At 40.5% G+C, this 23,641-nt stretch overlaps 1 protein-coding gene across 3 annotated transcripts; it reads right to left on the minus strand.

The window, feature by feature from the left end:
* Positions 1 to 1,859: 1,859 nt before the first annotated feature.
* LOC108409999 (zinc finger protein 426-like) lies at positions 1,860 to 20,992 on the minus strand. Of its 3 annotated transcripts, none has more exons than XM_073220172.1 (8): positions 20,815 to 20,992; positions 20,451 to 20,535; positions 8,226 to 8,276; positions 7,654 to 7,739; positions 6,918 to 7,044; positions 6,232 to 6,312; positions 5,671 to 5,753; positions 1,860 to 5,012 (listed from the first exon to the last, which is right to left on the minus strand). In XM_073220172.1, the coding sequence occupies exons 3-8, from the start codon at positions 8,248 to 8,250 to the stop codon at positions 4,131 to 4,133; spliced, it is 1,284 nt and encodes a 427-aa protein (XP_073076273.1). In that variant the 5' UTR covers positions 8,251 to 8,276; positions 20,451 to 20,535; positions 20,815 to 20,992; the 3' UTR covers positions 1,860 to 4,130. The 3 variants fall into 3 exon arrangements, with proteins under 3 accessions (XP_073076273.1, XP_073076274.1, XP_036873022.2); XM_037017127.2 differs by having other exon boundaries at positions 1,861 to 5,012; positions 5,680 to 5,753; positions 20,815 to 20,990; XM_073220173.1 differs by lacking the exon at positions 8,226 to 8,276.
* Positions 20,993 to 23,641: the final 2,649 nt, after the last annotated feature.

The following is a 23,641-nucleotide window of genomic DNA, read 5'->3' on the forward strand; positions in this document are numbered from 1 at the left end:
ATCTGTCAGCTATAACTTTTCTGTCATTTATCTTTATCCAGACTTTTACCCTGTGGAAGGGACGTCAGTTTTGGCTCCTATGCTCATCCAGATTGCACACAGCAATACTGGTCTAGCAAGTGCCTCCCTTCAGTCCACTCCCACTCACATAAGGTAGATGGTTACTGCAGAGCTAGTGGGCTGTCCCTGCCACTAGGCAACAGCTGTTCTGTCAGCCCCCACTTGGGCGGATGGGGTAAAGTCACAATCCACCCCATCAGGCCCTTATGACTTGTGACAAAAGATTTAAAGGTCTGGTTACAGTTTTAGTAATCTTACCTGCTGCTGGCACCTGCAGTTGCAGCCCTGATCCTGGGACCACTGCACCCAGTAGGAGAAAAGTTGCAGTTATGAGGTAGAACCCTATAGTTGCACTAGCATCTTCCCCCACCCCAGATCCCCCTGAAAAGCAGAATAATCCATGCAGAGGGGACCCTCCCTTAGCCCTTCATGTGTGAGCGCACACTCCTGAAGGCGTGTGAGCCACCTCCTTGTGCCTTTATCTCCCCATTTTATGCAACAGATGTTCCAGCTGCCCCCTTGTTTCCTGTTAAGCCATTGCTGTGAGGATGTGCAACATGGTACTCCTGATATGTCTCTTGGCCCCTGTTGGACACCCTGGGCTATAAAGTGGGCAAGAGTTGGGTCCACTGCCCTTTCTAAATTCCACTGGTAACTTTACCTTTAAATCATTGCAGTACAGCTGCTTTCATACCATGGGTGACTGGGTAGCCATCCAGGTATCAAAAGGTTCCTCATACCGTCCTTCCATTCTTTCAAAAACCACTTCCATGAGCCTGGGCTGGACTAGCAAATCCTACTCCTCTGACACCAAATGTCTTTTTCTCCATTTATATATAACAAGCATTTTACACAGCAGTAATAGTGTGACACCACTCAGGTTCCCGGACCCAATTCCAATGTGTCTGTGTGTGGGCAGGGGTCTTCCCATGTCAACACCAAGCAATCTTCAAACACCACCAGCAAGGTTGAACTCAATTCTGATTCTGTCTTCTCAGAGACAGCACCATATTCCCGGGTGAAGCGTTCTGTTATCCTATAAGACAGCCTTCCACCCCCACACGCCCCACTCCAGACACTGGTCTAAAGCCCATTATCTGTGCTGACCTTGGAAGTTCCCACAACCTCCCCCTTATGTTCAATAGATTTTTTAGAGCCGCTCAGAGGGCTCAGGAGAACACATTTACCAGTGTAAAAAAGGATACAAGTTAACATGCAGATGCATACATAGGGCAAGGTCCCAAGTAAATGAGCTTCTATCCTCGTGGAGCTTGGAGCCTGACTTGGAAATGGAGGCATTCTGGTTCCCTAAGCACAACACCTCTCTGAGAAGTGGGATCCAAGAGCAATGAGCAGTAAGCTCAGGGGTTTCTGTGAAGGTTAATTGCATAGTCATGCTTGACTAAACCACTGACCCTTGGCTGACTCAATCTCTAGCCCCCACCCTTGGAGGTCTCATTAACATAACAAAACACCCATTTCACCTTTAAGACTGCAATATCTTGAACTGTGAAGACCAAATATACCTGGGAAATATGTATTTGGCCATGTGAATTATTAAATATGTGTTTATTATGACTCATATTGCAATACCCAATTAGAACTGGGAATAATACAGCACTGTGGCTTTCACTACTTGTAGTCAGCATGGAATTACAGGTTGCATTTAGTCCAAAGCCACAAAACATGTGTGACCTAAGAAATGAAGAGGAAAAATAAAATAATTTTTTACAGACATGATTTCCTAAGGTGAAGAAACAAAACAATTACTAGAATTAGTGAAAATATTTGCAAAGACTGCTAGTTACAAATTCAACAGCATTTTATTTATCAACAATCAGAGTTGTAAGATTACATATGATTACAATAGCAAGATGATTACAAACTACTTAAAATATTTTTTGAAAATTAAGAGTATGTTTTGTGTCTGAGTACAAATACAATAGACCTTAATGAATTTAAAGTCCAATGCATAAATTATTCTATTCCCCCTAGAAATGGCCTGTTTTCATTTAAAAATTCAGGCAACAGAGTAAGAATGTTACAAATAGGATCCAAAAATTACTACCAAAAAAAGTAATCGCTAAAGACAACTCAAGCAATTTTTTAAAAGAATGCATTATATCCAAATTAAGGTTTTTCTAGAATCACAAGGTTGATTTACCATTAGAAAACTAATGCACCATAATTAAAGACATGTATATGCAAATTGGATCAATGACAGAAATGGCACAGTAAAAGAAAAAGTCTTTTAAAAAATAGCCTGGAAATTTTTACATCCATGCTAGAGTAGTAACTAGAATATAATGACACTATAAAAAGTCTATTCCAGATCAATTAAAGCACATAAACATAAAAATAAAAGGGGGGTCAGCAAAACATACCACAATGGGAGAAAATTTCTGAATACATCAATAAAATCGCATAAATCTGGCTCTAACAAAATTTAAAATTCCCTTTAATTACACCTTGACAAAAGGACATCACCTTGACCTCCAGCAATTATTCGCATGAACATACCATGCAGTCTTCCACTAACAGAAGTTGGGAGTAAATCTGTTCAGTTTACCTCATACACCATTAATAACGCTATTACTAAGAGTCCAAGCAGCTGGATGAGGCCAACCTGCAGCACTGACCTCTCACCCATGACCCCCAAGGACTTGGACTCAGTGAACTGTGAACAAGTTCTGGTAGAAGTTGTAGGTATTTCAAATGTCCACTGAGGCCAGTCTATTATACACTGCAACCTGCACAAGAAGTCAAGGTATCTCCATACTAAAGAGACTCACCTTCATAATACACTGTCCCTCAACTGCAATTGACACAAGCATACCCAGGTTCCTTCCAATCAGAATTTATAATTAGTTTAATACACGCTTTACACTGAGTGGAGCCCCATGGGAAGTGATTAATATTAAGCAGCTGTGGCCTCCATGGCCATATGTGACCTAACCAAAGGCTGCTCAACTGTCAGGATATGAAAAAGCTTTGGATTTGTGTTCTCTCTATCCAGTGCCCACTTTGAAGAACTACAAATGACAGCATAAAATATTTCAGAGCAACAGAATGTGCCAGGTTCACAGGTTTCTATTCCATAGCACATGAAGGAATGAAAAACCTACCTGAAAGTCCACATGCCAACTCATGCTGAACATACATTTTCTTCCAAGCCATGGTACTACACCTAGGAGTCATTTGAGAACATTCCCAGTTTCTAGCCTCTCAGTGCACAGTGCCTGAAGTTAAAAGTATTCCTTCCCTAGTTCTGGGGTCATTACCCTTCCTGGGCCCTGAAATTGAGGTACCTGACAGTAGTAGGTATAATTTCACCTTTTGTACTTCCTTAATACAAAAGAATCAGATCTGCTGAGGACAAGAGCATCATTTAGATAATCTACAGGGGCACTGTATCTTCCAGCTTGGCCTGCATGAGGTACACAGATGGACTCCATGAGTACTGAACTGATTCAAGTGGTCACCATCTTCACAATCATTAACCAGATCAATACAAAAAGGATTCAGATGGCTTAAGTAGGATTAATTCTATGCTCAATAGCCCCACTTTGGCAAGGCTGTATACTAAATGTAGAACCTAGACTGGCCTAGCAATGGTTATCAGGAAGAAAAAGCCCTACTGTTCCCAGGAATGGTCAGGGCAGAATGGCACGTTCAAAATAGATGCAGAGAACCATCCTGTAAGCTTAATAAGTGTTACATGTTGCTTATATGCTGAGCTGTAGATTGCTTGCTTACATTCATGGAGCATCTAATTGGCTTAAGTTCTTTCATATATTCAAAGTAACTGGGGACATACTCATCACACTTAAGTTTCTCTACAGTTTTTTCATGTTTTTGAAATGAACTGGAGTAACAGGGCTTTCCCACATTCCGTACATAAAAGAGGCTTTCTATCCACTGTGAATTTGCATTATTAGTCTGACCATGATATAAAGACTTTCTCACATACCTTACATTGATAGGGTTTCTTTCCAGTATGAATTCTAATATGCAGAGTTAGGCCTGAGGAAACAGCAAAGGCTTTCCTGCACTGCTTACATTCATAGGGCTTATCTGTGAGTTCGTACATGTTTGCTAAGGCTTGAAGGCCCAGTGAAGGCCTTCCCACATTTCTCACACTGATAGGGCTTCTCTCCAGTGTGAAGTCTCACATGTTGAGTCAGGGTTGCATTCACAGAGAAGGCTTTTCCACAGTGCTTACATTCATAGGGCTTCTCTCCAGTGTGAGTTCGCATGTGAGTCTTAAGTACCGAGGGATATGGGTATGCTTTTCCACATAAATTACACTCAAATGGCTTATCTCCAGTGTGAATTTTCAAGTGTGCAGTTAGATATGACGGTATGGCAAAGGTTTTCCCACATTCACGACATTCAAAGGGCCTCTCTCCAGTGTGACTTATTAGATGTCTTTTAAGGGCTGAGGGATGAACAAAAGTTTTCCCACATTCCTTACACTTAAAGGGTCTTGCCCTAGTATGAATTCGAGCCATGTGATCATTAAGGCATTTGGAATCTGTATACAACCTCCCACATTCCTTACATTTATAGGGTTTTTTATCAACTTGCATTTCAACATGCACAGGAAAGCCTGTTGACTGAATTAAAACTCCTTTATATTGGTTCCCTTCATCAAGTTTTTCTCCCTTGTGAGTTCTCACATGTGACTGAAATTGTGGGTGAGTCACAAACATTGTTCCACAGTCACTGTGTTCAAAGGGTTTCTCTGTCAGGCTGCTGCCAAGCTGATTAAACTCAGTAACTTCCTCTTCAGTAGAGTTTTTCTTGCTCACTGTATAAAAGCATTTTCTGTACTGACTACACTCAGAATTATTTCCTCTATTTTGAGTCTTTACATGTGTCTTAAGTAATACATGTTGACTGAGGACTCTTCCGCATTGCTCATAAAGTTCTGCCCCCCTGTGGGTCCTTTCCTGTTGATGAAGGGATGAATGATTACAGGATTAAAAGATTTATCATATAAAGCATAGCCAATAGTTTTGTAACATCTTTATTGACAGTAACTGTCCTAGTTAGGGTGAGGATTTAATAATGTGTCTAATTGTGGAATCAGTATGTTGTATACTTGAAGCCAATGTAGTATTATAAATCGACTCCACTGCAAATCAGTGTTTTAAAGAAAGCCAAAATGAGGCTTCAAAAAAACTGATTATAGTTTTTATAAAGCTAAAGACATCATTATCACCATGATTCTCACCATTTCTTCACATGAACAGTTTTTGTTGATGTCTTTTGAGTTAAATGATGGAACTCTTCTGCCAAAATGCAGTGCCATCTACTCTGAACTTAAAAGAATTCCTTTAAATTTCATGAAAATGTTTAAAAACTCAATGCCTAGTTACCTATGTGGGAGTGGGTGCTGTGGTATCTGAACAAGTTCCAAGGTAGGGTTCGGATATCACCCAAATCATCAGATTCAGAGTATCTCAGAATTGAATTGCTTTCTCTTGGATGAATGCTACTTGTCAGATGGCAGATTCAGTGATTTTTTTTTTAATCTACTGATTTTTCTATAATGGAATTACCAATCTTTTTTGAAGGTGGAAAATAAATATCACAACTCAATCTTACAGTTTGTACCTCACTGGATATTTTTCCTCCAACAATATTCTGGTGAACTGCGGACCCTTTGGTTTTGAGTCTCACTGTCCATTCTAAAGAAAACAAAATAATGATTTACAGAAATGGTAGATTAAGGAAGTTAAAGATGGTAAGGCTCATTGGTCTCTATTTTCATATTTAAAATATAAATAAAATAGATTTCAGTAGTCTAGGAAAATTTGGCAGTAAGTGTGTGGAGTAAAAATTTAGTTTATTGAGAAACAATTCTATGAAAATTAAACACAATGGTGAACACTAACAGATTATTATCAGGGTATACAAGTGGTAAATATCTGGAGGAGGAGGAGGAGGATATATGAAATAATAAAAGAAGAAACAATAGTCTTTTTGTGAGAAAACAGGAAGTTTGAGTAGATGGAAAGTAAAAGACCTACAGAAGTTAAAGATACCCACAAAGCATCAAAGATCAGTGGCTTCAGCCTTTTGAGAAAAATCTTAAAAATCTTACACACTTAAGTTCCAAAGATAGTATATTTCTATTTGGCCAATAATTTCTCCACAAACACTCACCTTGTAAAACTTCTTTCTCCACTGTCCTCAACTCTTCTTGTTCCAGCCAAGCTATCAGACTGGGTTTGGACAGTTGGTATCCTGCCATGGTGAAAAAGTGCATCAATGGGAGAAGCTCTTGCAAAAGGTGACAAACTGTTTCATGAATCCAGAGTTGGATTTTTAATGAAAGCAGAAATTATTTCAAAAGGACTAAAAAGCCAAACATGCCCTCTTTCTGTGCCAAAAGACAACTGGTTATCTCTGACCCCCGAAAGCCAGATTTAGACATATGCACACATTTACAAAGCACAAGAGGATTATTTAAATAGGAAATAAAGAAAACGACAGAGATCTTCGTTATAATGGGGGAAACCACTAGAGCAGTGGTTCTCTTAACTTTGGTGTGCACTGCAATCATCTGGAAGACTTACTTAACCAGAGAAGGTAGAGGACCTACTGAACACCCCAGCTTTATTTGTCAAAAGTGGAGTCTGAGAATGTAAATTTCTAACAGTGCTGATGCTGCTGTTGGTTTTGGGTCCATATGTAGAACCACCACAGTGGATTAAAACCTGTTAATGCAGGGTCTGTGTGTCTGTTATATCACATTATATTCAGATTTGGCACCACCAATGCTGGAACACAGTAAGTACAAAACATGTAACTGCTCCCTAAGATGTTACAAGCGATGATGCCAGCCTTACCTACTTTAACCAGGTTCCAATAGTTATTCAGCATCACACTTCTGTATAGCTTTCTCTGAGTAAGGTCCAATAACATCCACTCCTCCTGGGTGAAGTCCACAGCCACATCATCAAAGGTCACTGGATCCTAAATCAACACACACACATGCTGGCTTGAGCCACAAAATATCCACCAATGTTCACTGGACAATGAGGATGGGAGACCCAATACTTATGCAGGGTTAGGAGGTCTCATTACCTTCCTAGGCTTCCATAGTCCCAGGTACTATCTAGACTCACTGCAGATCTCTACTCTTACGGTTTTGATGGGATCTCTTAAACATGACCTTATCTCACCATAACCAGAACAGGAGCTCTTCTCATCTTATTTCCCTGCATTTTAGCATAATCCTGAGCTCATTACAGATACATGATAAACAATGCAGAATGACTGAATTCTCTGAGTAAAGGACACTTACATTTTCTTTACTATGTCAGAGTCGGCAGCAAATAAGAAGAAATATGGGGTCAGCATCTATAAAGTTCAAAACTGATTACTGAAATATTGAGATCACTTACAGAGTAATCCCTCTTCATTATGAGAGGTTCCACTTCCTGAGAAAATCCCACTGAGGATTCAGTCCTCATACAGGGCCTTATTTACTTTAGGAAGCTCTGGACACAGACGTGCCCACAAGGAATGTATCCATCTGGTGGGTGTACGTACATCATTCTGTAGGATATGCTTTTTTCTTACCTGATGAGGATTTTTCAGCCAGAGAGCCATCCTTTCTGCCTCTGTGTTTTCCTCATGAAGGGAGACTGGATCCATTGACAGAAGATCTCAAGGAAAAGAAAGACTATCTCTGAACACAGAATGACCATATTTCCCAGATTTACGTACCTGAAAGTTACTCCATTCTAGTTTGAGATTTCTATGTGTATCTGCACATTCAGGAGATCTCACATAAATATACACTACTGTCACAAAATGCCAGAGTAGTTCTGTCACCTGGAGCTAGAAAAGAGGATTGCTAGCTATGCTGGCCATAAGGAAAGGAATAATAGTCTTATTTCACAGTTTCAGAAACTGAAGCCCTGAGAAATGTGATTATTTGCCCAAGATGACAAACTCATGAATGAGGTTATGCAGCACTGAATCCCAAAGCACACACACCAGGAAGCTGACTTAGATGATGGCATTCTCTGACATTCTTCAGCTCTTTCTAAATGATCCAGCAGCATGACTGCTCAGGCCCAAACCAGACTCTATATCATGCAAAAGTGACCTTTAGCATACTCTGAAAATGAGATTTAACGAGGACTTACCATGAGTCAAATTGATGGCTGCCATGTTGGAAGGGTGATGGAGAAATGTGCCTGATGGGAAATTTGATACCAAGATCACTTCAGTGCAGCTTATGAATCTAAGTGCATATGGCAGTCCTTATCACTCCAGACACAAGCTTATCTAGAGTCCTGTTTCACATCAGTCATTAATCAGTAAGCATTCCTTACCAATCATCAATCACACATCAGCTATTTCTCCACAGATGATACATGTGAAAGTCATTAAAAACACTATACTCTTAGCATGAAAGTAACATCAGTTACCATTTACTGAAGACCAGTATGGGATGAAGTCTCACTAGGACCTTTACATATGTTAAATTCCCTTAATTATTAACAACCCTTTGTAACAGACATCATTATGCCCACTGAGTATTAGAAAACAGCCAAATTCATGTGACACTAATAGTAACTGGTCCAACATCATCCTCTTAGGATATAAACCCAGCAGTTGAATGTAGATAAGTTTGCTCAAAAGCTTGATCTCCTGAAGTTATTCCGAAATACAACCAGAAGCTGTTCTAGACCAGCTCTATCCATTAGAGCAGCTCATAGCTACATATGCTGAGCACTTGATATGCAACTACAAAGAGAACTTTAGTTTTTTATATACTTTTCATTAAATACATTTTAAGTTTAAAAATTGTTACTAGGTTCAGTTATTGGAAAACGTAAATGTTTCAGAAAACTTTAATACTTGCATCTACTTTCTCAATTATAATTACTACATGCCTCAAACACAAATCAAATACTTCTGATGAAAATTTGTGCCCAGTGAGTTTTGAATACTTAGTATGAAAAAAAGAATGTAAAATACCTCAATTTTTATAGTGATTACATGCTGAAATATTTTGTGTATGTGGGATTAAATAAGGCATATTATTAGAAATTATCTCACTGTTTTGTTGTGAGTACTGAAAAACTTTTTATATATATTGCCTATACATTATATTTCCATTGGACAGCACTGGTCTAGAATGCTGTCAGATATTATGAAGAGTGAAAAAATGAAATGTCTTATTTCTTTGACACTATTGAGCCTTCCTTACTGGAGCCCAGAGTAGCTTGGAGCCTCATTCCTCCTTTTAAGTTTTCATATCTGGCTTATTCCTTCATTTTTTCAGCAAATAATTAACAAGTTTTGTCCCTGTGGTAGGCAGTAAGCAGAGAGCAATGAACTATACAGGAAATGTGCCAGGCCTTAATGATCAAACATTGCTTAGGAACAAGATAATCAATAAATAATTAATAAACCTGTCCGTAAGTGCTTTTGGGAGAAAAAAATAGGTGAGAAAATGATGTTGGTTCCCCCCCACACACACACACACACATACACATTGCTTAGGAACAAGATAAGCAATAAATAATTGTGCTTTGGGGGGAAAAAATAGGTGAGAAAATGATGATAGCTGCCCCCCCACAAACACATACACAAATATTCTGATTCTTCTTGGGCAAGGTAATGACAGAAAAGGAAAATAATTACTGGCTATTCTGAATCTGACCCAACAAGAGAAGAAAAATAATGCAGGAAGGAAAAACTCAGAAGACACTTCAGGTATTCAAGCAACCTCATTAGGGTCCTGACTGAGGCTCACGTCAAACAGGTCTACCCACTGCCTCTCACCTTGTCAGAGAAGTGATTCCAAACCAACACAGGACTATTTTATGGATGTTCTAGGAAAACTTCCTCTTCATATTATTTACCAATTCCATTTTTTCCCCGTTTTTATTTTTATTCTCTTCTTAACCATACTTCCCTCATGTTTATCTTTTAACCTTCATAGCTTAAAGGTTAACTCCTATGTTAAAAATTAATGGCTATCTTTAATAAATCAGATACAGAGCAGTAGCCCAAAGGATAATCTGCAGAATGGCAAATTTTCAATGGCAATCAGCAGTGGAAGTTCCACAGTTCATTATCTACGTGCCAATTCACCCTCACTATCCAAGATCCTTATACTACAAATGAAAAGACAAACCCTGAAAGAACATTCATTCAGAAAAACCGAGTCTCAAATCCTAGTAATAAAATGCACTTACTCCCAGGAGACAAACTGGGGGTCTTTGGCTGAACAGGCCCACAAACGTTATTCTGTGTGGCTGCATCTGCATAAACACTTGCCTTTTGGGATTTTCTTTAAATTAGACCTAATGAATATATAATAGAGCAAAGATCCACCCCGTGGATAAGTTTTGACAATTACACATTTTAATTACCAGTCCAAATAAGATATAGAACATATTCATTTCTGGAGAAAACCCCCTCAACCTTACAGTCCATTCCTTTACCCCAACTGCCAGACAAGTACTTTCTAATTTTTATCAGTTACTAGATACACTAAGCAGTTTGCTCATTACTTCCAAATCCATATCCTTCCTTTTGCCATTGTTTATAGAGAAGCCACATAGGAGAAACATTCTCAAATGTCTCCCTGGAATTGTGGGCCTGTCCATTTCTTCTTGTATTTCTGTCAAGCACTGATTTTATAGTTTATGCAACTATATTGTTAGATGGATACAAATTTTGAATTTGTATAACTTTGGAGAAATTGCATCTCTTATCAGAAAGAATTCTATCTCTAGCAATGGTTTATGACCATGTTGACTGACATTTAAGATCAGTTTTCTTTGTGGTGGTGGTGGGGGGATTGTGGCATGAGAAATGAGGCGGAAATCTCCTCCCAAAACCACATATAATACAAAAATACAGAAAATACAACTAATCCTAAAACAGCAACCAGAAATAAGATTGCATCAGCCAGCCTACATCTAGGAAAAGAGCACACCTCATGGAAAAGTGTAAAGTAAAGCCACCACTTAGTGGGACCCGAGCCCTCTCCCCACCCCAGCTCACCCAGGAGAGGAAGAGAAACAGCAGGGAGGAAGTAGAAGCCCAGGACTGCTAAGTATCCAGCCCTGGAGATCTACTCCAGGAGCACAAATCCACATTGCATGGTGCTCTGGAGATTAGAGGGGTTGAAAAGCAAAGTCAGAGACTGATTCCAGCCACTTTTGGAGAACAGGTTCCCACAACTGGTGCTCTGGGACAAAAGAAAGAGGGCACTTTGAAAGACTTCCCAACAGTGGAAGAGCTGCTAAAGGGGCAAGGATTACACAGAGTTTGCTGCACATAAGAAGGAACAAGTAGACAAAATCATCCCATCACACTCAGCACAGCACGTTGGGTTTCAGGAGCTTCAGGAGCTCCATCCTCCTAGCTGGCAACACAGCCCCAAGACCCCCACCATGATAAGCAACCTGCTGCTCCTTCTTCCCGGCTGGCACCTGCATGCAAACCTGCTGCCCTATCCCCATTGCTCCAGGCCAACAGAGGGCAGCCCTGCCTATGGCAACTATAGGGAATTAACACAGAGGCAGCTCCCTGCGCATGCAGCTAACTGGACGTGACAGCAGAGGCAGGTACTCACTGTGTCCAGGAAGAATGAAAGATCCCTCTCCTTCAGGTAGGCACCAGTATCACTCATCTGTGATCCCTGCCATTGCACCAGTCAACCTGAGGACATCCCCACCTAGAGCAGCCATAGGGGCTTAATGTAGAGGCCACTCCCTGCATGCGCACTGGCCCTGACAGCAGTGGCAGGCACTGCGGCCAGGAAACAGGAAAAATCTCACTCCTTTGGTTAGGCACTGACAATGCTCGCTGGTGACCCCTACCATTCCTCCTGGTTTATGAAAAGGCAGAACCTTGTTCAATCCAAAATCCCTCAAACACCAGAGAGGACTCAGTGAAACAGAAATCACCAATCTTCCTGAAAAAGATTTCAAAATAAAAGTCATATAAGAATGCTAACAGAGCTACAGAAAATATTCAAAATCTAAGGGATGAATTCAAGAGAGAGACAGACAACTTGTAAAATCCAGTAGCTGAAATGAAACAGACAATGAAAGAATTTAGATGAGATAGAGAAGACAGTAAATGGAATAGAAATTAGAGAACAGGAATGCAAAGAAGCTGAGGCACAGAGAGAAAAAAGGATGAGTAGAAATGAAAGAATATTAAGAGAATTGTGTGAACAATCTAAATGGAACAATATTCACATTATAGGAGTAAAGAAGAAAAAGAGAACTACAGGGATATAAAGTGTCTTTCAGGAAGTAATTGATGGGAAATTTCCCAATCTGGGGAAGGAAATAGTCTCTCAGGCCATGGAAGTACACAGATCTCCCAACACAAGGAACCAAGGAGGTCAACACCAAGACATATAATAATTAAAATGGGAAATACCACATCAAAAAAAATAAAATAACTAGGAATAAACCTAACCAAGGAAGTGAAAGACCTATACCCTGAAAACTACAAGACACTCTTAAGAGAAATTAAAGAGGACACTAACAAATGGAAACTCATTCCATGCTCTTGGCTAGGAAGAATTAATGTAGACAAAATGGACATCCTGCCTAAAGCAATCTACAGATTCAATGCAATCCCTATCAAAATACCAACAACATTCTTCAACAAACTGGAACAAATAGTTTTAAAATTCATATGGAACCACCAAAGACCCTGAATAACGAAAGCAATCTTGAGAAGGAAGAATAAAGCAGGTGACATCTCACTTCCCAACTTCACGCTCTACTACAAAGCCACAGTAATCAAGACAACTTGGTACTGGCACAAGAACAGAGCCACAGACCAGTGAAACCGAATAGTGTCCTGATATTAACCCAAACATGTACAGTAAATTAATATCTAATTAAGGTGCATTGGACATACAGTGGGGAAATGACAGCCTCTTCAAAAGGTGGTGTTGGCAAACCTGGACAGCTACATGTAAGAGAATGAAACTGGATCACTGTCTAACCCCATACCCATACACAAAAGTAAATTGAAAATGGATCAAAGACCTGAATGTAAGTTATGAAACCATAAAACTTAGGAAAAAACAGAGGCAAAAATCTCTTCGACATAAACATGAGCAACTTCTTCATGAACATATCTCCCTGGGCAAGGATAACAAAAGCAAAAATAATCAAGTGGGACTATATCAAGCTGAAAAGCTTCTGTACAGCAAAGGACACCATCAACAAAAAAAGGTACCCTACAGTATGGGAGAATATATTCATAAATGACAGATCCAATAAAGGCTTGACATCCAAAATATATAAAGAGCTCACGCACCTCAACAAACAAAAAGCAAATAATCCAATTAAAAAATGGGCAGAGGAGCTGAACAGACAGTTCTCCAAAGAAACTCAGATGGCCAACAGACACATGAAAAGATGCTCCACATCACTAGTTATCACAGAAATGCAAATTAAAACCACAATAAAGGGGACAGAGCCAAGACGGCGGCATGAGTAGAACAGCAGAAATCTCCTCCCAAAACCACATATATTTTTGAAAATACAACAAATACAACTCTCCCTAAAAGAGAGACCAGAAGACACAGGAAAACAGCCATACTACATCCACACCTGCGAGGGGGTAAGATACAAGCGACGGCCCGGTGGGACCCAAGCGCCCCACACCCCAGCTTCCGGTGGGAGGACAGGAGTCGGAGCAGGGAGGGAGAGGGAGTCTAAGACTGCTGAACACGCAGCCCTAGCCATCTGCACCAGACTGCAGACACAGTGCATGGGTGGGTGCTGAAAACTAGGGAAACAGGACAGTAAGACCTGTGAGTGAGTCCCTGCAGCTGGTACCCCAGGGACAAAGAAAAGTGAGTGCTTTTCAGAAGTCTTAAAGGGACAGGGACCCCACCGCCTCACAGAAGCACAGAAGTGTCCTGGGACACTTAGTCCAGCGGCAGGGAACTCCAGGCACCCTAAACCCCTGGATAGCAGGGCAGCTGAGAGGCCCCTCAGAGATAAACAGCCTCCTGGCCGTTTGCTCTCCGACGCGGCTCCGCCATATTGGAGTAGCAGCCCAAGGTAGGCCATGCCCACACCAACAGAGGAGATAAAATCCATAGTGGCCAGGCAAGAATCAGAAGCCGCAGCTGCATGCAGCTGCCCACACAAGCCACTAGAGGTCACTGTTCTCCCAGGAGAGGAAGGCCACAAACCAACAAGAAGGGAAGTTCTCCCAGCCTTCACTCGTGCCAGCTCCGCAGACTATCCATATCGTCATGAAAAGGCAAAATTTGACGCAAAGATCACAGAGACAACACCTGAGAAGGAGACAGACCTAACCAGTCTTCCTGAAAAAGAATTGAAAATAAAAATCATAAGCATGCTGACAGAGATGCAGAGAAATATACAAGAGCTAAGGGATGAAGTCTGGAGGGAGATTACAGACATCCAGAGGGAGATAATAGAAGTGAAACAAACTCTGGTAGGATTTATAACCATAATGGATAAGATGCAAGAGGCCATTGATGGAATAGAAACCAGAGAACAGGAACGCATAGAAGCTGACACAGAGAGAGATAAAAGGATCTACAGGAATGAAACAATATTAAGAGAACTGTGTAACCAATCCAAAAGGAACAATATCCATATTATAGGGGTACCAGAAGGAGAAGAAAGAGAAAAAGTGTATTTGAAGAAATAATTACTGAAAACTTCCCCAAACTGGGTTAGGAAATAATCGAACAGACCACAGAAATACACAGAATTCCCAACATAAAGGACCCAAGGAGGAAAACACCAAGACACATAATAATTAAAATGTCAAAGATCAAAGACAAGGACAGAGTTTTAAAGGCAGCTAAAGAGAAAAAGGTCACCTATAAAGGAAAACCCATCAGGCTATCGTCAGACTTCTCAACAGACACCTTACAGGCCAGAAGAGAATAGCATGACAAATTTAATGCAATGAAACAGAAGGGCCTTGAACCAAGGATACTGTATCCAGCACGATTATCATTTAAATATGAAGGAGGGATTAAACAATTCTCAGATAGGCAAAAGTTGAGGGAATTTGCCTCCCACAAACCACCTCTACAGGGTATTTTAGAGGGACTATTCTAGACAGAAGAACTCCTAATTCTAAACATATGTCACCAGAGAAAATAAAATCACAGCAAAGAAAGCAGACCAACCAAATACTAACTAAAGGCAAAAAAAAAAAAAATCAACTACCCACTAGAAGCAGTTAAAGGAAACACGAAAGAGCACAGAATAAAACAACCAACATATAAAGAATGGAGGGGGGAGGAGTAAGAAGGGAGAGAAGAAAAGAATCTCCAGACAGTGTATATAACACCTCAATAAGTGAGCTAAGTTAGGCAGTAAGATACTGAAGAAGCTAACCTTGAACCTTTGGTAACCACGAATCTAAAGCCTGCAATGGCAATAAGTACATAGCTTTCAATAATCATACTAAATGTAAATGGACTGAATGCACCAATCAAAAGACACAAAGTAATGGAATGGATAAAAAAGCAAGACCCATCTACATGATGCTTACAAGAGACTCACCTCAAACCCAAAGACATGCACAGACTAAAAGTCAAGGGATGAAAAAACATTTCAGGCAAACAACAGAGAGAAGAAAGCAGGGGTTGCAGTACTAGTATCAGACAAAATAGACTTCAAAACAAAGTAACAAGAGATAAAGACGGACATTACATAATGAAAAAGGGCTCAGTCCAACAAGAGGATATAACCATTCTAAATATATATGCACCCAACACAGGAGCAGCAGCATATGTGAAACAAATACTAACAGAACTAAAGGGGGAAACAATTCAATGCATTCATTTTAGGAGACTTCAACATGCCACTCTCCTCAAAGGATAGATCCACTGGACAGAAAATAAGTAAAGACACGGAGGCACTGAACAACACACTAGAAAAGATGGACCAAATAGACATCTACAGAACTCTACATCCAAAAGCAACAGGATATACATTCTTCTCAAGTGCACATGGAACATCCTCCAGAATAGACCACATACTAGCTCACAAAAAGAGCCTCAGTAAATTCCAAAAGATTGAAATTCTACCAACCAACTTTTCAGACCACAAAGGTATAACACTAGAAATAAATTCTACAAAGAAAACAAAAAGGCTCACAAACACATGGAGGCTTAACAACATGCTCCCAAATAATCAATGGATCAATGAACAAATTAAAATAGAGATCAAAGAATATAAGGAAACAAATAACAACACAAGGCCCCAACTTCTGTGGGACGCAGCAAAAGCAATCTTAAGAGGAAAGTATACAGCGATCCAGGCACACTTGAAGAAGAACAATCCCAAATGAATAGTCTAACATCACAATTATCGAAACTGGAAAAAGAACAAATGAGGCCTAAAGTCAGCAGAAGGAGGGACATAATAAAGATCAGAGAAGAAATAAACAAAACTAAGAATAAAACAACAGAAAAAAATCAATGAAACCAAGAGCTGGTTGAGAAAATAAACAAAATAGATAAGTCTCTAGCCAAACTTAAGAGAAAAAGAGAATCTACACACATCAACAGAATCAGAAATGAGAATGGAAAAATCATGACAGACTCCATAGAAATACAAAGATTTATTAAAGACTACTATGAAAACCTATATGCTAACAAGCTGGAAAACCTAGAAGAAATGGACAACTTCCTAGAAAAATACAACCTTCCAAGACTGACCAAGGAAGAAAACACAAAAGTTAAACCAATTACAAGCAAAGAAATTGAAGCGGTAATCAAAAAAATACCCAAGAACAAAACCCCCGGGGCCAGACGGATTTACCTCGGAATTTTATAAGACACACAGAGAATACATAATACCCGCTCTGTTTAAAGTTCTCCAAAAAATAGAAGAGGACGGAATACTCCCAAACTCATTCTATGAAGCCAACATCACCCTAATACCAAAACTAGGCAAAGACCCCACCAAAAAAGAAAACTACAGACCAATATCCCTGATGAACATAGATGCAAAATTACTCAACAAAATATTAGCAAACTGAATTCAAAAATACATCAAAAGGATCATACACCATGACCAAGTGGGATTCATCCCAGGGATGCAAGGATGGTACAACATGCAAAAATCCATCATCATCCACCACATAAACAAAAAGGACAAAAAACACATGATCATCTCCATAGATGCTGAAAAAGCATTTGACAAAATCAAAATCCATTCATGATAAAAACTCTCAGCAAAATGGGTATAGAGGGCAAGTACCTCAAAATAATAAAGACCATATATGATAAACCCACAGCCAACATCATACTGAACAGTGAAAAGCTGAAAGCTTTTCCTCTGAGATCGGGAAGAAGACAGGGATACCCACTCTCCCCACTGTTATTTAACATAGTACTGGAGGTCCTAGCCATGGTAATTAGACAAAACAAAGAAATACAAGGAATCCAGATTGGTAAAGAAGAGGTTAAACTGTCACTATTTGCAGATGACATGATATTGTACATAAAAAACCCTATAAAGACTCTACTCCAAAACTACTAGAACTGATATCCGAATACAGCAAAGTTGCACGACACAAAATTAACACACAGAAATCTGTGGCTTTCCTATACACTAACAATGAACCAGTAGAAACAGAAATCAGGAAAACAGTTCCATTCACAATTGCATCAAAAAGAATAAAATACCTAGGAATAAACCTAACCAAAGAAGTGAAAGACCTATACCCTGAAAACTATAAGACACTCCAGAGAAATTAAAGAGGACACTAACAAATGGAAACTCATCCCATGCTCATGGCTAGGAAGAACTAATATCATCAAAATGACCATCCTGCCAAAATATAGATTTGATGCAATCCCTATCACATTACCAGCAACATTCTTCAACGAACTGGAACAAATAGTTCAAAAATTCACAGGGAAACACCAAAGACCCCGAATAGCCAAAGCAATCCTGAGAAATAATAAAGTGGGGGGGATCTCACTCCCCAACTTAAAGCTCTATTACAAAGCCATAGTAATCAAGACAATTTGGTACTGGCACAAGAACAGAGCCACAGACCAGTGTAACAGATTAGAGACTCCAGACATTAACCCAAACATATATGGTCAATTAATATTCGATAAAGGAGCCATGGATATACAATGGGGAAATGACAGTGTCTTCAACAGATGGTGCTGGCAAAACTGGACAGCTACATGTAAGAGAATGAAACTGGATCACTGTCTAACCCCATACACAAAAGTAAATTCGAAATGGATCAAAGACCTGAATATAAGTCATGAAACCATAAAACTCTTAGAAAATAGCATAGGCAAAAATCTCCTGAATACAAACATGAGCAACTTTTTTCTGAATGCATCTCCTTGAGCAAGGGAAACAAAAGCAAAAATGAACACATGGGACTACATTAAACTTAAAAGCTTCTGTGCAGCAAAGGACACCATCAGCAGAACAAAAAGGCATCCTACAGTATGGGAGAATATATTAGTAAATGACATATCCAACAAGGGTATAACATCCAAAATATATAAAGAACTCATTCCTCAACATCCAAAAAGCAAATAACCCAATTAAAAAATGGGTGAGGGATATGAACAGAAAATTCTCCAAAGAAGAAATGCAGATATCCAACGGGCACAGGAAAACATGCTCCACATCACTAATTATTAGGGAAATGCAAATAAAAACCACAATGAGATATCACCTCACACCAGTTAGGATGGTCAGCATCAAAAAGACTAAGAACAGTAAATTCTGGTGATAATGCAGAGAAAGGGGAACCCTCCTACACTGCTGGTGGGAAATGTAAGCTAATTCAACCATTGTGGAAAGCAATATGGAGGTTCCTCAAAAAACTAAAACTAGAAATACCATTTGACCCAGGAATTCTACTCCTAGGAACTTACTCAAAGAATATAATTTCTCAGATCAAGAAGACACACGCACCCCTATGTTTATCGCAGCACTATTTACAATAGCCAAGACATGGAAGCAACCTAAGTGTCCATCAGTAGATGAATGGATAAAGAAGACATGGTACATATACACAATGGAATATTATTCAGCCATAAGAAAACAAACCCTACCATTTGCAACAACATGGATGGAGCTAGAGGATTTTATGCTCAGTGCAATAAGCCAGGTGGAGAAAGACAAGTACCAAATGATTTCACTTATTTGTGCAGTATAACAACAAAGCAAAAACTGAAGGAACAAAACAGCAACAGACTCACAGAACCAAAGAATGGACTAACAGCAAAGGGAAAGGGGTTGGGGAGGGTGGGTGGGAAGGGAGGGTGAAGGGGTTTAAGGGGTATTATGATTTGCACACATAATATATGGGGCGCACGGGGAAGGAAGTATATAGCACAGAGAAGACAAGTAGTGACTCTACAGCATCTTACTATGCTGACGGACTGTGACTGTAATGGGGTATGTGGTGGGGACTTGATAATGGGGGGAGAATCTAGTAAGCACAATGTTGCTCGTGTGAAACCTTCATAAGTTTCTATATCAACAATAATTTTTTTTAAATGCCAGCTTTCTTTTAGAGAGAAGGCCTATGACTCTTTTAAGTCAATATAACAATAGTGACTGATTTTAAAAGGTTTAAAAAGACTAAAAGACATAAACAATTGCCACAGATAAACCCTGATTGAGTCCTAAATCCAAAAACAACTGAAAATATATCTTTTGGAACAATGTGGAGAAAGTTATTTTTAGATGGGAGTAAATATTAGATGACATTACTTTAAATTTTCTTGGTGGAATAACAGCATTATGGTTTTAGTAGCACCACGCCCTTACCTTAAGGAGATGCATTAGTAAAGTAAGCGTTAAGTACGTCTGCAATTTATTTTCTACTTACTCTCAAACAGCTCACCAGAAAAATGTATTTCCTTATCTAGAGGGCAAACACGCAAAATGCTATAACTGGTTAATCTACTTCCATGCACATTCATTTCGCAAGTTGTTTATATTTCCTTTAAGATATTGCCAAAGAAAAAGGTCACAAAAAATACAAACATCTCAATGTGAAATTCAGTTATTCTAGCAGTAGTGTCATAAAGCCTCCATTTTTTTCCCCCTTGTTTGAAGCTCTGGGGAAAGCACAGGCTCCATCTGAACTTCTCCTAGAGAGAAGTATTCTTGTTTCTCTTTAATAGATTTTAGTCTACATGTTTATATAATCAGATACTGAAATATGCACAGCACAGACATCTAAGAAAGTACATTCTCTTTCTACTCGATTGTAATGTGTCAAAAATACAGACTGGCGCAAAGACAAACCCAAATTCTCAGTAGAAGGGTTCTTTTGCATACGAAGAGAAACAGGCCCGTTTGCCCCATCTTTCCCCCAGTACTCACCAGAATAAGCCGGAACTGTCAGACCCCTGGGGACACCGTGGGGCACCCAGACAAGGCCACTCCAACAGCAGAAATTCTTCTCCTTCTGAAGGAAAGAAAGTTACAACTGTGTTGTGGAGGATTCCGAACCAGGGCGCACGGTGGATGAAAAGCCCCCGTGCACGCGCCCTGACACAGCATTTTCTGAGCCGGCTCCTCAAGGGAACCCACGGCACGAGCGGCTGCCTGCCCGGCGGGGTAGGCGAAGGCCAACCGCGCGGGCCCGGCCGTCCCAAGTAGGCCCGTCGGCGTCGGGGACTAAGACAGGCCCTCGATGCTTCCCTCCAGGCTCACCAGGGACGTCCTCCCCGGGACCGCGACCCACCTGGCGCGCTCGGAGCTGCGCGGGGCCAGCGGCCGCGATGAGCCCCGCACGCGCGCGGTGCCGCCGGGAGTCGGGGCGCTCTGGCGCGCGTGCGGTTCCCCGCGTCTGACCACTCGGGTGGGTGCGGAACGGCCCGGGCCGGGGAGGTACCGGGGCCGCCTGGGGCGCAGGCTGCAGGAGCGCGGCCGGAGGCGGGTGGGCGGGGCCGCGGGTGGGGCAAGGCCCAGCTCCCCTCGGGGCGGCGGAAGGGCGCGGCTGTGGGGGGGTGGGGAGGGTGTGCGGAGGCGAGGAGCGAAGTCCCCCGACAGCCTGTCCCGGAGGTTTCCGACCCCCCCGCTCCACGGGCCTAGGGCCCTTACCTGGTGGGGACGTGTTGGTAAAGGTCAAACCCGTGCAAGTCTCCTTCATTCAACCAACCCCGTCTTTAGGCGTTCATTTCCTTTTATTCATGTTTATTTCGGTTGGATACAATGCAAAATGCTAATCACTCATTGTTTTCAATGTAATGACATTTTTCTGTACATATTTTACTTTTTTCTATTTCTAATATGTGTTTCTGTTTTTGTATTTGCGAAATAGCACTGATCCCTTCACTGATCATAGTGATTCTAAAGTTACTCTGGTAATAATCATGGTAGCTGTGGTTTCAGTGGATGGCCTTTGAAGTTAATAAAGGTCTTTTTAAAAACACTGGGTGAAACAGTTTATCCAGACTTAGGGGAGGGGGGAGGGGGGATGGATGAGATAAATGAAGAGGATTAACAGGTACAATCTTCCAGTTATAAAATAAGACAGGGGGATGTAGTGTACAGGATAGAGAATATAATAAAAAATATTGTGATAACTTTGGTGGCAGACGGTAACTAATATTTTGTGGTGACCATTTCATAGATTATATCAATACCAAACCCCTGTGTTGTACACTTGAAACTAATACAATATTTCATGTCAATTATTCTTCAACAGCAAAGGGGGAAAATAAAGACTTTGTCAGCTTTCAAAATAAAAGAACCAGTTATTTTAGTAACAAAATGACTTTACTTGGGAATAGCAGAGGAATTTCCATTCAGGATAAGCAAACTATGACAAATCATAGGCAGATCCAAAGAGACAAAGGGAAGGTCAGCTTCGTTTATTAGGCTTTAGGAGGAAATTGAAGAGGGTTGTTTTGAATAAAAGTTCCCTGGAAAAGAGGAAGGGCTTGGGGTTGTGGAGAGCAGTTTAGTGCATTGTTGCTGGGGCAGGGAGAGATCTTCCTTTTTAAAAGCAAAAATAAAATTCCTGTGTAACAAGTGTCATTCTTTGTTAAGATAAGGAGTATCTTCCTTCTTCCTGCTCGTTCTCACCAGCTGCAATGAATAGTTCATGGTGGGGGACAACTACCCCTTTGAGGCTTTCTGACTCCTTTAAATAAGGTTTCCTTTACTCATTTTCACACTTCATATTCGTGTGCATCATCAAAGGTGCTTAATGAACCTATTGAATCTATATCTATTTTGTTATGTTAATGTTTCATCTTTTACTATACATTTAATTTTCATGCAACCAAAGTAGTCTGTGTTTAAGCCCCAGAAAGTACAGGGAGATGCTCCAGGCAGGTAATTCACAGCCCAAGAGGGCTTGCCCTGGGGACACAGGCAACTTAAAGTTTCCAGAACCTTGGGGGCTGAAGTCTCAGAGCATCTCATTAAGTCAGCCTTCCCATTATTATTCTGTTCTTTAAGCAGATAGGCTCTCTTGTGGTAGAAAGAAAATAATAGAAACGAAATTTCCTGGTACTTCAGTCTCCCTGAAGGGAGCTGTGGAGAGAGACGAATTTTTCCTCCAATTATTCCTTCTTTAAATGGTATGTTTCATCATTTACAGTTCAGATCAATCTCCTGGAGATGAAAAGTTGTTTTAAGCTCCTTCAAAGTCTCTTGGGGCTCATTAAGATTACTACTCAAATTCTGGCCTCCTCTTCACAGCGTTTAATTGCAAAATGAGGAGTTTCTCTTGAGGAACGTGTTAATGTTAAAAAAGCCCCTGACATTTAGGTGACAATGTTATTAGTGACACTGCTCCTGTCAAATACAGGATTTTGAAAAATGGAAATATTCCTTAGAATTAATTGGGTACCGGAGGCCCCTGTAGACCTCAAGGAAAGTAATTGTGATGGAGGTAGAAAGATTCCAGTTGAGTTGGTTAAAGAGAGAGTGAGCAGTGTGGGAATGGAAGTGGCAAGTACAAACCAAATATCCAAAAATTAGGAGCAAAGACTCAGAGAGTTCAGGTCTATAAGTGAGTTTCATTTTCATTGAATGATATGGGACTGTCAAACAAACCTGACCCTGGAAATGATACATGCCCTGCAGACATCGGAAGATACAGGATAAGGGAGGGGCAAGTGATAGTGTAAATCCCCTGAAGAATTCAAAAGAGATGGGATTCAGAATTCAGGTGGAGGTTTTTAAGAGGCAGTTATTAATAAAATAATTACACAGGTAATCATTGAATTACAATGGTAGCTGATGTGATGGATGGCAGAGTGTCCAGTGCAGGCCCCATCACAGAAGTGAAGGATCATGGGTGGGATTCAGCCCAGCATCATCTAGCCTAACTCCCCACTCTCTGAACAGGAACTGCTTCCTCATTCTGTACAGTTCTCGATTTACATTGCCACCAGGGCAGACCAATGAACTCCAGCCTATCTAACCACTGAGAGCATATCACCAGTGAGGTTCTGTAGATCCCTCAACTCAACTTTTCCAAAATTAAACTGATGTTTGATTCCCCTAAATAATGCTCTTGCTGTTATTTCCATCACATTGAAAGCTAACACCGCCAA

Source organism: Manis javanica, chromosome 13 (assembly GCF_040802235.1).
Source record: "Manis javanica isolate MJ-LG chromosome 13, MJ_LKY, whole genome shotgun sequence".
NCBI classification, from domain to species: domain Eukaryota; kingdom Metazoa; phylum Chordata; class Mammalia; order Pholidota; family Manidae; genus Manis; species Manis javanica.

Excerpts from the sequence above, each read along its gene's own strand:
- LOC108409999 (XM_073220172.1), bottom strand. The coding sequence starts at position 8,250 with ATGGCAGCCATCAATTTGACTCATG. Across the intron at positions 7,045-7,653 it reads GGCTGAAAAATCCTCATCAG|GATCCAGTGACCTTTGATGA; the intron begins GTAAGAAAAAAG and ends GTGTTGATTTAG. Across the intron at positions 5,754-6,231 it reads GGAGAAAGAAGTTTTACAAG|AATGGACAGTGAGACTCAAA; the intron begins GTGAGTGTTTGT and ends TGTTTTCTTTAG.